This window comes from Polypterus senegalus, chromosome 2 (genome assembly GCF_016835505.1).
Source record: "Polypterus senegalus isolate Bchr_013 chromosome 2, ASM1683550v1, whole genome shotgun sequence".
In the NCBI taxonomy this organism is placed as follows: domain Eukaryota; kingdom Metazoa; phylum Chordata; class Cladistia; order Polypteriformes; family Polypteridae; genus Polypterus; species Polypterus senegalus.
The window spans coordinates 308,312,373-308,330,334 of record NC_053155.1 but is presented as its reverse complement, the minus strand read 5'-3'; the positions used below and the strand labels follow the sequence as shown (position 1 = coordinate 308,330,334).

Here is a 17,962-nt window from a genome sequence, read left to right as displayed (position 1 = left end):
ATTCTAAGGCACCTCTACATCACCCTTCCAGCCCTTCCTTGTCATTGGACAGTTTGTCATTATTCATCAGAGCTTAAAGAGGTTTCTAGCTTGGCATCCCTGTTGCATTTTTAATCTCTTCTTGGTTTCCTAAAAAAAGAAAAATTCTGCCCCCTAATTTAATAGGCTATTGAAGATTTTGCGCTAAAAGTGAAGAAGACAGCTCAGATCCTGCAGTCATTTGGGACTGAACTTGCAGAGACTGAATTGCCAAATGACGTGGAAGCCACCAAGAGCCTCTTAACACAACACACGGAAAAGAAAGTGAAAATGAAGGTAAGAAGCACGTCATTGTCATTTGAGATTCCTGGTCATGAAGCTGAGAGCATCTTGGTAGAAGATGGAGTTCTGCAGATAGTTTTTCCTCCTTTCTAACAATGTGCTCCTGCCCTAACGTCTTTCTTAGTGATGTCAACACAATCAGACTGATATCATAAAAGATTTTCAGTGTCAATAATTTATTGACAAGTTTATTGTACTTTATACATGAGGAGGTCCAAAGCAGATGTGTACAGTAATTGCTTCCTTACAAGGCTGACAAAACCTCACCTTGGGCAATAAAAACGGAATTGTTTTAACCACAGTGGAACTGAACTAATAGCATTGTGTAAAGTCAAGTTTTTGTATTTCTCTGTGGTGATTTGTATTTGGATATTTTCAAATTGAAGTGGACAATTTATTGAAATGAACAAATGAACAGTCATCTGCCGAAAATATGATGCAGTAATTAGGAGACTCAAATGGATTTAAATGACAGGAGAGCCACAAGCTCAAAGTCCATGCAGATGGATACATAAAGTGTCGTGCAAAAGTTTGGGCACCCATTCCCAAAATGTCTGTTACTGTGAATAGTTAATTGAGCACAAGATGAACTGGTCAGCAAAAGGCATAAAGGTGACAACATTTTCTTTTCAACATTTTATACTAGATTAGTGTATTGTTTTTGTTTTGTACCATTTGTGATCATAACTGAGACCAGACATCGTGAAAAAGGTTTGGGGCAGCCACCCATAGAATTTCCCTGGCTGCAAAGGGCTTTTAGAGTAGAACAGAGTTGTTCCTTCAACTGAGTCCAAGATAGAACTGACTCATTGATGTTAAGATGGCGGCTTTAATGGCCCATATGGGAAGTGACGTCATCAAAAGGCCCTGGACCCGGAAGTGACATCATCAAAAGGACCCCAGACCCCGAAGTGACATCATTAAAAGGGCCACCTCCCCCTCATCACCCCCAGACCCGGAAGTGACATCTTCTGCACCAGATGTGATGTCATCAAAGGCCCCAGAACCGAAGTTGACGTCATCGAAGGCCACAGACCCGGAAATGACGTTATCAAAGGGCCCAGACCCGGAAGTGACATCTTCCACACCGGATGTGACGTCATAGAAGGCCCTGGAACCGGAAGTGACGTCTTCTGAGGTGCCAGAACCTGGCAGGATTTCTCTGGGAAGGTCTGCTGGGAACTGAGAAAGACAGTTAGTGCACCCAGCTGCTGCCTCTTACTCGCACGTGTGTGACACATTGTACAGTGGAAAAAAGGAAAGGAGCACCATGCAAAGGTTTGGGCACCCCAAGATATTTGAGGTCCCAGATAACTTTTCCTAATGTGGTCTCAGACCCGCATTAGCTTGTTAGGGCCAGGCTTATTCACATTTATCTTTAGGAAACCCCATGTGATGCACATTACAAAGCTGTATAAATTCTGAAACCTTGTCCCAACAATCAGCAGGCATGGGCTCCTCTAAGTAGCAGAACTCGAATTGATGCTCACAAAGCATGAGAAGGCTACAGGAAGATAGCAAAGCGTTTTCAGGTACTGTAGTTGTTTCCCAAGTTTGTAATGTTATTAAGAAATGGCAGTTAATAGAGATGGTGAAGGTCAAGTTGAGGTTTGGAAGACCTCGGATTGCACATTGGATTGCTAGAAATGCAAATAAAAACCCCCATTTGACTGCTAAAGACATTCAGGAAGATTTAGCAGACTCTGGAGTGGTGGTGCACTGTTCTACTGTGCAGTGGCCCCTCAACAGATATGACCTGGTAGAGTGAGCAGAAGAAAACATTTCCTGCATCCTAGCTACGAAATTCAGTGCCTGACGTTTGCAGATGAACATCTAAAAAAATGCCTCATGCATTTTGGAAATGAGTCCTGTGGACTGATGAAGTTAAAATAGAACCTTTTGTTCACAGTGTGCAAAGGTATGTTTTGGAGAAAAAATGGTACCAAATTCCAGGAAAAGAACACGTCTCCAACTATTAACATGTCAGTGGATCGATCAGGCTTTGGGCTTATGTTGCAGCCAGTGGCATTGGTAGAGGGAAGAATGGATTCAGAAAAATACCAGCAAATTCTGGAAGCAAACATCACACCATCTTTAAAAACGTTGAAGTTAAAATGAGGATGGGTCCAACAACAAGATAACAATCTGAAACACACCTCAAAATCTACAATGGAATGGCTCAAGAGGCGCAAGCTAATCGTTTTGCCATGGCCCTCACAGTCCCCTGACATAAACATCATTGAAAATCTGTGGCTAGACCTCAAAAGAGCAGTGCAATGCAAGACGACCCAAGCATCTTGCAGAACTAGAAGCTATGTTGGAAAATACCCCAAGTAAGTACTGAAAGACTCTTAGCTGGCTACAAAAAGCGTTTGCAAGCAGTGATGCTTGCCAAAAGGGGTCTTACTAAGTACTGGGCAAAAAAATGTGCCTGAACTTTTGCATACCACTGTAAGGACTTCAGATTCCTTCCACCCATTATGATCAATCATGTTAGTAATATTATTAGATTCAGGAGCACAGCTGCAACATTCAGATCCCTTTCAGTGTACCAAACACCTAGAAATGACAGGTTTAACAACTTTGGTAAATCAGCCCCAACACAGACAGGCACTGTGACACAAGTCCAAAAGCACACACTTTTTATTTCTTTTTCTTTTCTTTTCGCAGCACACAATGCCCACAATTCTCCAACAAGTAATGCTCAGTCCTTTTCTCTTTCTTACTTCTCTTTTGCTGCCTCCTCTCCTCTCCTCGCAAGCTCTGTCCTCTAGGAATTGAGTGAGGCGGCCTCTTTTATATTAAACCCGGAAGTGCTCCAGCTGCACTCCCATTAGCTTCCGGCAGCACTCTCGAGTGTGGCGGAAGTGCTGCATGGGCACCTGGAAGTACTCCAGGTGTTCCCGGATCTTCTTCTGGCAGCACTTCTGAGTGTGGCGGAAGTGCTGCCATATAGGGCTTCATAATTATATATATATATATATATATATATATATATATATATATATATATATATATATATATATATATATACACACTTCCTTAGAAGGCTGGCATCCTTCAACATCTGTAATAAGATGCTGCCGATGTTCTATCAGACGGTTGTGGCGAACGCCCTCTTCTACACGGTGGTGTGCTGGGAGGCAGCATAAAAAAGAGGGACGCCTCACGCCTGGACAAACTGGTGAGGAAGACAGGCTCTATTGTAGGCATGGAGCTGGACAGTTTGACATCCGTGGCAGAGCGACGGGCGCTGAGCAGGCTCCTGTTAATCATGGAGAATCCACTGCATCCATTGAACAGGATCATCTCCAGACAGAGGAGCAGCTTCAGCGACAGACAGACTGCTGTCACCGACCTGCTCCACTGACAGACTGAGGAGACCCCACACTATGCGACTCTTCAATTCCACCCAAGGGGGTAAACATTAACATTATACAAAGTTATTGTCTGTTATACCTGCATTGTTATCACTCTTTAATTTAATATTGTTTTTTATCAGTTTGCTTCTGCTGGGGTATGTGAATTTCCCCTTGGGATTAATAAAGTATCTATCTATCTATCTATCTATATAATTGTCCAGGCGCCCCCTGGCGGCGGCCACAATCCCCAGCAGGGTTGAGCTTCCAAGCTCCAATTCCGTGGCCCCAATACAAACCGGGGGGCTGCCCTCTCATGTACCAGGGGAGGTATCGTCTCTCTCCTGTTCCTTCCATAAAGGCATCCCGGCCGGGCAAAGGCCCCAGCCATCTGTTACACCACTTATCCATCCATCCATTATCCAACCCACTATATCCTAACTACAGGGTCACGGGGGTCTGCTGGAGCCAATCCCAGCCAACACAGGGCGCAAGGCAGGAAACAAACCCTGGGCAAGGCGCCAGCACACCACTTATATTAACAGTAAATTGATAGTATGAATGTAACCTGACACTTGTGTCTAAACCAGTCACATTTCAGTTGTTCCCAAATTATGAAAGTTGGAGCACTGACACGTTCTGTTCTTCTTTTAGGGTCGTGTTTTGAGTCACTGGCGAGGGCTAAGCTGGCGGCTTTCGTGTTTTACTGTTGAATTCCTTGACCATAAGTGGGTGACGCTGACAGCCTAAAGTAGACACATTTGAATGTTGCTTTTTTTATTTGTCAAGTTAAATCTTTTCACAAATAAAATTCTGAACCCCGCTTAATCCAAGTCAAGGTTGTGGAAGGGCTGGAGTTCGTCCTGTTAGCTTCGGTTGAAGACACATAAGAGACTCTAAAAACACAAGTCCCCATAGTTCTTGAATGTAAAAACTGGTAGGTTACTTAGTGCCACCCAGGTTTTGAAGAGGGAGCTTGAAAATTTATTTTGGTGCCAAGCATCACTAGAAACTAGTTTTGTAATTCTTTTATAATGTTATCTGTGTCATAAATGTCAATTGCACTATATTCAGCAAAACAAGATATAAAACATATATTTACATTCACCACCTTTGGTGAATAACATGGAGTCAGCACTGTATTGGAACAGAAGAATGCATAGAAGATGAACGGTTCCACCTGATTTTTATTGTTTAAAAACCATTGGATGCTTGTGTGAATTCCTGGGTGTCTAACTCCTGTGTGCTTTGGCTTCACTGTTTTCAAGACTGACCTGAGGATGGCTTTGGGTCAAGGCCACGAACTGCTCAAGAACATCAATGAGCCGCTCGACAAGGACCCTGATTACAAGCTCAATCAAGATGAAGTTGAAAACCTGAACACAGTTCAGAGGTGAGAGAAGTCATTCCTGTGAAATAGTCGGTAAGCAGGTATCACGCTTTTGGTTTTTTAATAAAGAAAACCTTTTTGGAACAACAATATGAAACCAAAATCCCCCACCCATTCCTCAACCCCCAGCTCAGGTACATATTACTATACAGTTTCTTCCAGCAGGAGGGTATACAGTCTATTTAATAAATGTGGATACAGCCTGCCTTTGCACTTTGTTAGACATTGGCAACTGGACTTTATGAGGCCTTTAAAAGAAATATCAGTAACACTTGGCATACAATTCACATCACATGGTTGTTTTCTGAAAAGGCGTAAAAGAAATAGAAGATTTTTTAACATACAAAAACCCTGCTCAATTGGATTTAAATTGGGTGACTGACTTGGCCAGTCAAGAATTTTCCATTTTGTAGCAATTTTTGTGTTGCCTTAGCAGTATTTTTGGATCATGTTGTGTGATGAAGCGCCGTTAATTGAGTTTGGAGAATTTACTGGAACTTGAGCAGATCAGATTTTTCCAGACACCTCAGAATTCATTGTGCCACTGCCATCAACAGTTCCATGATCAATGAAGAGAAATGTACCAGGACCTGTGGCAGCCATACATGCCCAAGCCATAACACCCACACCACCATGTTTAACAGATGAGGTGGTCTGCTTTGGATCTTGAGCAGTTCCTTTTCATCTCCACACTTTTGCTCAGGTTCAACTTTGTCTTGTCTGTCCACAAGACCTTTTCCCAAAATTCTTCATGCTCTTTTGAGTCCTTTTTCACAAACTGTACTCACACCATTGTGACTATTAGTTTGCATCTTGCAGTGCGCCCTCTGTGTTTCTATTCATGAAGTCTTCTGCAGATAGTCGTCTCTGACACACACACACACACATCTGAAGACCGTTTCTGATCTGTCAGACAGAAACTGGGGGCTTTTTTTTTTTTTACCATAGTGAGGATTCTTCTGTCATCAGCAGTGGAGGTCTTCCTTGGCCTACCAGTCCCTTTGAGATCACTAAGCTCACCTGTGTGTTCTTTCTTCTCTATTATATTGCAGTTGATTTTGGTCATCCTAAGGTTTCACTGATGTCTCAAATTGTTATATTCTTGTTTTTCAGCCTTATAACGGTTTCTTTGACTTTCATCAGCACTGCTCTTGTCCTTATGTTGAACAACTACAGACTCCAAAGATAGTCTGTAGATAGAAGCAAGTCGGGGTATCTTATGCCTGTTCTAATGAAGCAATAAAAAAACCCTTTGACGCCAATTGTTTTAAACATCATGATGCCCTGAGATAAGGGGACAATGTATAAAAAGTGTTGTCATTTCTACATGGCGTGAAGAAATATATGCAGTGCCTTTGAATGAAATTCTGCAACAGTCACTTTAATCACGCCTAAATTGTTTGATTTGTAATTTTTAACTGTGAAGCAAATGGGGAAATCAAAGGAAAATGAGTCTTTCTCCCATACATTATGGAGGGCACTCTATGTATTTACTGTTACATAATCGTATCAAATATCTCGGCGTTCTTTCACCTGACTCATCCATATTTGTAGGCTGAGCCATATGTTCTCTTTTTCAGAGATTATTATTGTTTCTTTTTCTATCAGGCAGCTTTGCTTTCCAGGCTGTAGTCCAGACTCTCTTTTCAATTTAATTACTGCACATTTCTAACTGTGAACTTTTTAAGCTTTTAATTATGGCTTAGTCTTCCTCCACAGCAGTTTTTTTTTTTTTTCAGATGAATAGAGATTTACTGTAATAATAATAATTCGCTTTCATTTATCGTTTTTCTCACTACTCAAAGTGCCTTCTTTGCAGTGAGGACCCATGATCCCCTTAGTGCGAGCAGAAGCACTACGACTGCACTACCTGTGTGAATAGTTCTGATGGCCCCTGACAATCCAGTATCGTTATCCTGTAGTGCTTTGTCATGTGTTTTCTCAAACATTGGTTCACATTCAGTAGCTGACGTCTGCAATATTTAGCCACATGACATCTCCAATACAAATTCAGCTTCCAGGACTAAAGATAGAAAATCATGACACTTCAGATACACTGCAGAATACAGCAGCCTGTTCAAAAGAGATGCAGATGGTGGTGGCGGGCTGTCAATTAGCAGGCGGCGTCATTACGTTAGTTAGGAATAGAAGCGTTTTATTGATTAGTGGCATGGCCACAATTTCCCTTTTTTTGGATTTGCTTTTAGCATTTCAGTCCCTGCTTTCTATTGGTGTACAAAGGAGGTGAACATAATACAATACAATACAATACAGTTTATTTTTGTATAGCCCAAAATCACACAGGAAGTGCCGCAATGGGCTTTAACAGGCCCTGCCTTTTGACAGCCCCCCAGCCTTGACTCTCTGAGAAGACAAGGAAAAACTCCCAATAAAAACCTTGTAGGGAAAAATGGAAGAAACCTCGGGAAAGGCAGTTCAAAGAGAGAACCCTTTCCAGGTAGGTTGGGCGTGCAGTGGGTGTCAAAAGTAGGGGGTCAATACAATACAATATACAGAACAGAACAATTCCTTAATACAGCATAATAATAAAATTTTAGAATACGGTTTAACAGTAGATGATATGACATAATTAGGTTTGGATATTTTTAGAGTCCTGGAGACCTCATCCATCTAGCTGCATCTCCATTTGGCCATGCCACGGCTGAAACATTGCTCCGATGAAAGGACCCTCTTTCCCATGATTCCTGTGATCCTCCATCAGGGATGACTTTACCTTAGGCAGGCAAACAACTTGGCAGGTGGGCCGTGGCACCAATGGCCACATTTGGGTACCGAGAAAAGAAACAGAATAGGTGAGGGTTAGTATTCAAATATAATTATCATGTTACTTATGTTATAGTGCTAATGACTAACAACAGAGATGCAGTATGTACAGTTAATCAGCAGCTCTAGTCAGGATATGCTAAACTGAAGTAGTGAGTCTTCAGCCGGGATTTAAAGGCTGAGACCGAGGGGCATCTCTTATGGAAGCAGGAAGACCATTCCACAGTTTAGGGGCCCTGTAACTAAAAGCTCGACCTCCCACTGTTATTTTATTAATCCTTGGAATCCTAAGCAGACCGGCATCTTGAGATCTTAATGTGCTCAGGTTTGTAAGTCATGATAAGTTCAGACAAGTAAGCGGACCTTGGCCATTTAATGCTTTATATGTTAAAAGGAGGATTTTGAAATCTGCCCTGAACTTAACTGGGAGCCAGTGTAAAGATTTAAGAACTGGGGTTATGTGTTCATATTTTCTTGTTCTTGTAATAATTCTTGCAGCGGCATTTTGGATTAACTGGAGGCTGTATAGAGAACAGTTTGAACAGCCAGTGAACACCGCATTGCAGTAGTCAATCCTACTAGAGATAAATGCATGAATTAATTTCTCACAATCCTGTTTATTTAGAAAGCGCCTTAATTTCCTAATATTTTTAAGATGGAAAAAACAGGTTTTGGACGACTTTGTAATATGCGCTTTAAATGACATGCTAGAGTCAAAGATAACTCCTAGATTGCGGGCTGATTCAGTAAAATTAATTGGGATTCCAACTGAGTTAAATGACGACAAAATATTGCTGTGATCAGCGTCATTCCCTCAACAATTAACATCTCTGTTTTATCTGTATTTAAAGACAAGTAGTTCTCATTCAGAACATAAGTGAACAGCATGCAAAGCCAGGGGGCAAAATCTCGTCTCTTACATGCATAATATAGAAAGTTTTAAAGAAAACCAACACAAGAGTTAGAAAAAAATGGCCCTGGTCCTGTTTGTACCTTGGCTAGTAAGCTTTCTTTGGCGTGAGATAATTGCAAATTCAGCTCTTCACACATCCTCATGTGTTCTGTAAGCTGGTGCACCCACACATTTGCTCTGCTCTGTGATGTTGTCTCTTACGTTGTGTACTCCACTATTTTAACCAGTTTTTATGACAAATGCCTTATTCTGGTGTTGTAGTTTGATCAGATGGGTTCTTCAAACAGGAGAATGTTGTACTTATTTTGAAAGCCGTTCAATGCTGACAGATATTGATTTCTTTTTACTGGTCAAACTGATATTCAGATGCTTGAGCAAATCTGAGTGCCAAGTCGGTGACGTTTTATGCAGCTGCAATGGTTATACAGCTAACTTGTTTTCAGGCCCTTCACATTGCTTTCTTCTGATTGCAGGTTGCAGGGTCAGCTGAATGAGACAGAAGCCGCTTTTGATGAGTTCTGGGACCGGCATCATCTTAAGCTTGAGCAGTGCCTGCAGCTTCGCTACTTTGAGCAGGACTTCCGAGAGGTGAGGCAAGAAAATAAGTTCAATGGATGAGAACGATGAAAGCAGCAGCAGCAGCAGCTGAATTGTTGCTGCTTTTCAGTTAAATGGGGTGATATGTCTGGCCCTGTGCCACGTGGGATGTCTTTGTGGGAGGATTGGTGCCAACTTAGGCCTTTCAAACTCTGAAATTAGCATAAAAATAAAAACTTTCCCGCAGCTTTGCAATTGGATCTTTCTGAGTGTGAAGGTTCTGCTGGATACTTTCTTGTTGGTAACTTTGTTGGGCATGTTTAGGGGAACGCAAGTTTGTGAACTTCTTTCTTCAAATTCTGCCACAGTGTGCTGGATTTAAGTTGGGTTTTTACATTTTGCAGTTAACTAAATTTTCTTTTTAGTTGAGTTCATACATTGAGAGACAGCCCAACACTCCTGTTCTCAGAGGGCTGCTTTGACTATGGAAGGAACCAGTCCGCTCAGAGTTAAGCTACTCACAGTATTGTTTGCTAATTGCTACACTACGTGATTGTAAGCAATTAAAACTGTGATTGAGAGCTTGGTATCCTTTGTTATTCAGCTTACCTGGTTGCCATAGTCATGACAGTTTCACATGGAACGTATTTAACATACTGCATATCTGAAAGGTTGTCGGTTCAAATCCTATTACTGCCAGAAGGGATCCTACTCCATAAGACCTTTAAGCAAGGCCCTTAACCTGAAAACTGCTCCAGAGGTGATGTGCAATGGCTGAACCTGCCGTCTAATCTGTGAAAAGACCATTTTCCCTCAGGGACTAATAAAGTACATTATTAAAAATTATATATATATACACACACACACACACAAACACACACTATATTGCCAACAGTATCGGGACCCCCCTCCAAATCATTGAATTCAGGTGTTCCAGTCACTTCCATGGCCACAAGTGTATAAACTCAAGCACCTCAGCATGGAGGTGGCCTCTAACAAACATTGGTGAAAGAATGGGTCGCTCTCAGGAGCTCAGTGAATTCAAGCCTGGTACTGTGATAGGATGCCACCTGTGCCATAAGTCCATTAGTGAAATTTCCTCGTTACCAAATATTCCACGGTCAACTGTTAGTGGTATTATTAACAAAGTGGAAGCAATTGGGAACAACAGCAACTCAGCCACAAAGTGGAAGGCCACGTCAAATCACAGAGCGGGGACAGCGCATGCTGAGGTGTGCAGAAGTCGCCAACTTTCTGCAGAGTTGATAGCTACAGACCTCCAGAAGCTCAAGAACAGTGCAGCGTAGAGAGAGAGAGCTTCATGGAATGGGTAGCTATGGCCGATCAGCTGCAGCCAAGCCTGATATCACCAAGTGCAATGCAAAGCCTCGGATGCAGTGGTGTAAAGCCCACCGCCTGCCACTGGACTCAAGAGCAGTGCAGACGTGTCCTCTGGAGTGACGAATCACACAATCCGATGGATGAGTCTGGGTCTGCCGGTTGCCAGGAGAACGGGACTTGCCTGACTGCATTGTGCCAAATGTAAAGTTTGGTGGAGGGGGGGATTATGGTGTGGGGTTGTTTTTCTGGGGTTGCCCCTTAGTTCCAGTGAAAGGAACTCTTAATGAGTCAACTTACAAAGCCATTTTGGACAGTTTCATGCTCCCAACTTTGCGGATGGCCCCTTCCTATTCCAACATGACTGTGCACAAATACATAAAACAAGGTCTATAAAGAAATGGAGGAGCGAGTTTGGTGTGGAGGAACTTGACTGGCCTTCACAGAGCCCTGACCTCAACCTGACAGAACACCTCTGGGATGAATTTGAGCGGAGAGTGCGAGCGAGCCAGGGCTTCTACTCCAACATCAGTGCCTGACCTCACAAATGCTCTCCTGGTCACAAATCCCCATCAACACACTCCTACACCCGAAGAGCTGAAGGTGTTAGAGCTGCTAAGGGTGGGCCAACTCCATATTAAAGCCTATGTATTAAGAATGGGATGTCATTAAAGTTCATGTGTGTGTAAAGGCAGGGGTCCCAATACTTTTGCCAGTACTGTATATATATATTGTAATATGTGGGTCACAGACTTACACAAGAGAAGAGCCGGTGAGTTGAGGTTTCCGAAAAAAAAAAAAAATCTTTATTGTTGTCGAGACAGGAATATGATCAAAGCATTTATCTAAATGGGAGCTGTCATTTCAGCACACACAAACACAGCAAACACGCATTGATGTTGACATCATCGTCCACAAGCTCACTTCTTCTGATTAAAAGAACAGATAGCCTTCCTCAGACAGAAAACTGAAAGTGAGCCTACGGCCAGGTCGGGGACCAGTTTTAAATGTTCCCCACATCAACTAGCTGCCGACAGACATATTACGCAGGAAGCCTGTGAACTTGAAGTTGGACTGTGATGGCACACAGCGCAGTTGGGTTGTTGTCGGGGTCTCAGAAATCTGAATATATTGTCAATCCTCATTCAGGCACAGCGCAGTTGGGTTGTTGTCGGGGTCTCAGAAATTTCTCATTCACACTTTGAGCACTAGTTTACAGAGTGCAAAGTTCATCCTGGACGCACATCATCAACGTACATGTGTAAAAAGTGCCTTCAGTAAAGTTCAGTCCTCTTATCAATCCTTCTTAGCTACCTTCTGCATGTGATGTTTCTGTTTTCAGGTAAAGGCATCCTTGGATTTGGAATCTGAGCGACTGTCATCATCCTCAGACTTTGGAAACACCTCAGCACATGTGGAGTACCTTCTGCGGGAGCTCACCAGCCATGAGGAGAAAACCTGTGTAAGAAAAACTGAGATCTCATTCATGTTATGACTGGTTCAGGTCTTTACTCTATTTGCCGTTATATAATTTTTAGTAATGCTTTTTCTTTTGGGAATGTGTGGAAGAGGAATAAAGTCTTTGTCAGCATTATGTCACAGCACAGAAGGCTCTTAAAAATAAAGGGTGCCAGAAAGGTTCTTCAGAGCGATGCCATGGGGGAACCATTTTGGGTTCCCAAAAGACCCCTTCACATGAAGGTTCCAGAAAGAATCTTTCTTTATTTAGATCCATAACAGTCTCCATACAGAAAATAATCATGGCTAGATGGTAACAGATTAGTGAAATACCAAGAGGTCGAGATTAGTGCCTACAATAACACATGCTAAGGTTTTCTTAATCATGTTAGTTTCCTGCTATTTAGGATACCATACATTAAAGATTTCATTCTACATATAAGGAAGCTTTTCAAAACACAAAGAACCAACTTCATATGCAAATAACCCATCCCAGAATGAAAGGGTGTGTGTGTTGAATAAATAATACTACGAGGAACTACACAACCCAGTAAAGAACCAGTGTATTTAAGAGTGATGGGTGTCTTTTTTAGAAGGAGAGGGCTTTATTGGATTATTCTTTCTTGTTGTGCAGTTGTTTTTCCTTTGCATGTATAATAGAATTTGTTTTAAGTGTTTAATAGCTGTTTGAATAACTAATACTGTGCGGCGAAAATGTCAAATGGCCTGCATTTGTTTAACAGGAACTTCTAGACAGAGCAAAGGACCTTGCATCTGAGGGGGACAAGCTTATCAGGGACAATCATTATGCAGTGGATTCTATTTCCCCCAAATGTAATGAACTCCGACTTTTGACAGAGGATTTGGCTGCCTGTTTACAAACAAAGAAAGCACAACTTCATAAGTCACTGGAGCTGCATCAGTCACTGGAAAGGGTGGGTCTGCTATGCATTTCATTTCAGCTTGGCTGCACATTGGTAGTTTATTTTAAGCCTCTTGGCAGTTAGCTTGTCAGGCTTGTTTTTTTATTATGTCATAACAACTATTGAATGCACATAATAAATACAGAAATTGGTATGTAGTGTTGCATCAGCACAGCATGAATCTTACAGTGATTCTTTGAGACAGTTAGAGATACAGATTAATGAGTATCTTATATATAAATGTCTACGTGTAGAAGTTTGTCTGTCTGTCCGTCCGGCCCAGAAGTGCGAGGCTACAACATGAAACTCAAAGAAAGCGACTCTGTCGCCAAAGTGGAACCTCCGACAAAAGACAAACTTGCTAAGCCGCTAATGCACAAGCGAGGCAAGGATATCTGCAAAACGATGAGCTCCGAAGAGAGAGAAACTCGCTTAGCTGCTGATAGACAAGGGGGGCGGGAACATCCACAAAATGAAACCTCAGAGGAGAGAAAAACTCATTTAGCCACTAATACACAAGTGAGGCGAGCACATCAGCAAAACGAAACCTCAGAGAACAGAGCAACTTGCTTAGCCGCTAATACACAAGCGAGGCGAGCACATCGGCAAAACGAAACGACCGAATAGAGAGAAACTCACTTACCCGCTGATAGACAAGGGGGGTGACCACGTCCACAAAATGAAGCATCCTAGGAGAGAGAAACTCACTTAGCCTCTAATACACAAGCGAGGAACAAACATCTGCAAAACGAAACCTCTTAGTAGAGAGAAACTTGCTTAGCCGCTAATACACAAGCGAGGCGAGCACATCGGCAAAACGAAACATCCGAGAACAGAGCAACTGTTTAAAGTGGCAACACATGCTTCTGACAGTTTGTAGCTGTGTTTATCCAAAATTACCAAAGTTCTGCAGCTTTTACTTCATAGGATAATTCAAGCAAAAGTGTGAAGTGTGTTAATTCCACAGACAAAATATGTTTGGTTTAAAAATTTTAGTTAAATTTCAACACAAAACAGTTCACACAAAATAGAGAAAAAAATGATATTAAAGAAAAGGTCTTGTTTAAGAAAAGTTATAGTTAAGGCTTATATATCTTGTTTCATTTTCCACAGTTTGGTCATACAGTTGTATTATGCACATTAAAGCGCACGTTCATTTCAAAATGGTTAACACGGTCAGAAAACTGTTTGCCATCTCCTGTTTGAAAGCATGCACAGAAAGCATTTGATAAGGTGCCACATGAGAGGTTGGGCATCAAACTAAAAGAAGTGGCAGTTCAGGGTGATGTTTTTAGATGGGTGCAGAATTGGCTCAGACACAGGAAGCACAGAGTGATGGTGCCAGGAACCTCATCAGAACTGGCCGATGTTAAGAGTGGTGTTCCACAGGGGTCGGTGCTGGGGCCGCTAATATTTTTAATATATATAAATGATTTAGATAGGAATATAAGTAACAAGCTGGTTAAATTTGCAGATGATACCAAAATAGGTGGATTAGCAGATAATTTGGAATCCGTTATATCATCACAGAAGTACTTGAATAGCATTCAGGCTTGGGCAGATTTGTGGCAGATGAAATTTAATGTCAGTAAATGTAAAGTATTACACATAGGAAGTAAAAATGTTAGGTTTAAATACACATTGGGTGGTCGGAAAATCAAGAGTACACCTTATGAGAAGGATTTAGGAGTCATAGTGGACTCTAAGCTATCGACTTCCCGACAGTGTTCAGAAGCCATTAAGAAAGCTAACAGAATGTCATGTTATATAGCGCCTTGATGTGTGGAGTACAAGTCACAGGAGGTTCTGCTCAAGCTTTATAACATACTTGTGAGGCCTCATCCGGAGTCCTGTATGCAGTTTTGGTCTCCAGGCTACAAAAAAGACATAGCAGCACTAGAGAAGGTCCAGAGAAGAGCGACTAGGCTGATTCAGGGCTACAGGGGATGAGTTATGAGGAAAGATTAAAAGAGCTGAGCCTTTACAGTTTAAGAAAAAGAAGATTAAGAGGTGACATGATTGAAGTGTTTAAAATGATGAAGGGAATTAGTACAGTGGATCAAGACTGTTATTTTAAAATGAGTTCAATAAAAACATGGCGACACAGTTGGAAACTTATCAAGGGTAAATTTTGCACAAACAGGACGTTTTTCTTTAGAGAAAGAACGATAGTATCTTGGAATAAGCAACCAAGCAGTGTGGTAGACAGTAGGGCTTTAGGGACTTTCAAAATTCGACTTGATGTTATTTTGGAAGAGCTAAGTGGATAGGACTGGCGAGCTTTGTTGGGCTGAAAGGCCTGTTCTTGTCTAGAGTGTTCTAATCTTCTAATGTTTAGGGATGCAAAAATTGTAAATCTACTGAAAATTTAAAGCTAAAATTTCCCCCCAGTCGTAATACTTTCCTTATTTATATACCGTGTATAAAATATATATAGTGTTGTATCTGTTGCACATGTAAGGAGAATAAAATGGCAATGCTTGTTAATCTTTTTCATTGGAATATTTTTTTAATCATTTTATCCTCCTTTTTAAAAAAAAAAAAGGATTGAGTTTAGATGATTCACTCAATGTAAAGTTATTTAAAATCTCAAATTAAGAATACAGGAATGCAAGTATGTGAGAATAAGATCCATCCACCTTAATAAATGGTTAAGTGTCTATGTGCCTGTCCAGTTGCTGTGTCTCTGTCATTCCAATATATGGCACATCAGATGCATTTTTAATAATACTTTCAAAACTCAACTTGATATTTATTTTGGAAGAAATAAGTGGATAGGACAGGCGAACTGTTTTGGGCTGAATGGCCAGTTTTTGTCCAGATTATTCTAATAAAACAGTCCATGCTAACAGTCAGCTGCTTCCTAATTGGCTTAATTAACACTCTGTTTTACAGATACAGCTAAGAAGTTCTATCTCATGTTAACTTACAGGGGGTAAAAGGCTATGCCAGACTCTAGGTAGCTATAAGGAACTGATGGTGTATAGAAATTAGGCAAACACTATATGAATCTAACATCAAACAACTTTCTAAGATTGGCTCTTACATAGTTCATTCATAACTAAATTTAGAAAATGCCTGTCATACCCCGAAAATCAATCAAATGCACTCTTGTTGTAGACTGCAATCATTTTTAAAATCTCCTGCTCATTTTAACTGTTTCTAGAGTACTATCATTTGACAAGAAAAGACTTGGTCACACTTTTAATGCAATGATGCTTCTCTCTGTGAAACTCCAGGCTGCCCAGTGGTGTGATGAAGGCATCTATCTGTTAGCCTCACAACCTGTGGACAAATTTCAGTCTCAAGAAGGCGCCGAGTCCGCCTTACAGGAGATTGAGAGGTTTTTGGAGACTGCTTTAGGCCAGAGGCTAGATGACATGGGATTGCTTTCTAAGGATTATGTCAGCATACTGAATGATGAATTCAAGGTGAGTAAACTTTGATTTCTACTCTTTACCAAGGAAGTAAATCCTAAGGAATGCCTAGTAAAACACATATAACTCTCAAACTGAATTCTGTGAAGCGACATGCATAGTATTATTGATTTACCTAAACCAATAATGCAATGTCTATAACAAAGTATTCACCCCCTTGGACGTTTACATATGCATTGTTACACAACACTGAATTACAGTGGATTTGATTTGGCTTTGTGACACTGATCCACAGAAGGACACTATAAAAAATGAAAACAGATCTTTGCACAGTGGTCAAGAGGTTGGGAGTATGCGCTTATTACAGCACGTTGCTGCTCCCACCACACGACAAACCACCCGAATTGAGATCTGAGTGCAGCCGTGCATCAGGTGACACCTCAACACCAGAAGAGTGTGAGGATTTTTACAGTGGCTGGAGTGCCAATCCAAGGTTTACCCTGTAGGTTGGAGGTCCTTGCAGGGCTAACAGTGATCTAAATTAATTACAAATATAAAACACAAAATAAGTATTTAGTTAATATTAAATAAGTATCCGTATTTAGTAGTTGGCAGCCATGACAGCCTTGAATCTGCCTTTACAGGTCACTTTCTCTATCAGCTTTCAAAGTCTGCACACTGTCATTTTTCTGCATTCTTCTTTGCAGGACTGCCAAAGCGTTGTCAGTTTGCATAGAGATTGTGAGTGTGCAGCCTTTTTTAGTCCATTTACAAATTTTTAATAGAGTTGACATCTAGAATCTGCAGCAGTGATGCCTACCCCTCCCGTGTGTCTCTGACACTTGATTTTGCGGTTTTCAATATACATGCTGACTTGGTTCACAAAAGTGAAATATGCAGTATAAACCGCCAGTGATAAAAATGTGTAGTTACAAGAGCTAACAAAACCAGCACTGTAGAAAAAACATTTCAGATTTAGGCTCAAAACTCTTTGAGAAACCCATCTAAATATGATCAAGTTATGTATTCTGTATATTCGTTCAGTTTCAACCTTTGTAAAGGAGCACACTTCAGTAAGAGCTGTGTAAGTTATATTTTGCATCACGGAAATCATAGGCCCTAGATATTGCAGCTGGCACCCTGCCCGGGGTTTGTTTCCTGCCTTGTGCCCTGTGTTGGCTCGGATTGGCTCCAGCAGACCCCCGTGACCCTGTAGTTAGGATATAGTGGGTTGGATAATGGATGGATGGATAGGTTTTGCATCTGACACTACAAATGGGATAGTTCTGTGTATTAAGATTCCCACTCCCCAGTTTTCTTTATATAGCTAGTGTGAAAAATGTGTCCAGACCACTGTCATTGCAATCAAAGCTGATCCTTGCTTAATAAGTGAGACTCCTGTAAAAATACTATCATGGCATTTAGACTTAAGCGCAAGAGTACTTTCTTTCTCTTTATTTCATGATTGAAACCCTTAACATTCAAGTTCTCAAAGTTCATTATTTGGTCATTGAAATATTTCCTTTCAACTTTTGTTGACATTTTGTAGTCTTAGGTTAAGG

The 17,962-nt window shown here is 41.2% G+C and overlaps 1 protein-coding gene across 10 annotated transcripts in view; it reads left to right on the top strand.

Annotated features, from left to right (window-relative positions):
• mcf2la (mcf.2 cell line derived transforming sequence-like a) overlaps positions 1 to 17,962 on the top strand; it is a 287,608-nt gene that overhangs the window by 230,712 nt on the left and 38,934 nt on the right. For all 10 annotated transcript variants that reach the window (XM_039745883.1, XM_039745885.1, XM_039745881.1 and 7 more), the window contains exons 7-12: positions 166 to 315; positions 4,949 to 5,073; positions 9,241 to 9,355; positions 11,985 to 12,104; positions 12,844 to 13,035; positions 16,263 to 16,454. In XM_039745883.1, coding sequence (XP_039601817.1) covers positions 166 to 315; positions 4,949 to 5,073; positions 9,241 to 9,355; positions 11,985 to 12,104; positions 12,844 to 13,035; positions 16,263 to 16,454 — 894 coding nt within the window. The remainder of the gene's footprint in view (positions 1 to 165; positions 316 to 4,948; positions 5,074 to 9,240; positions 9,356 to 11,984; positions 12,105 to 12,843; positions 13,036 to 16,262; positions 16,455 to 17,962) is intronic.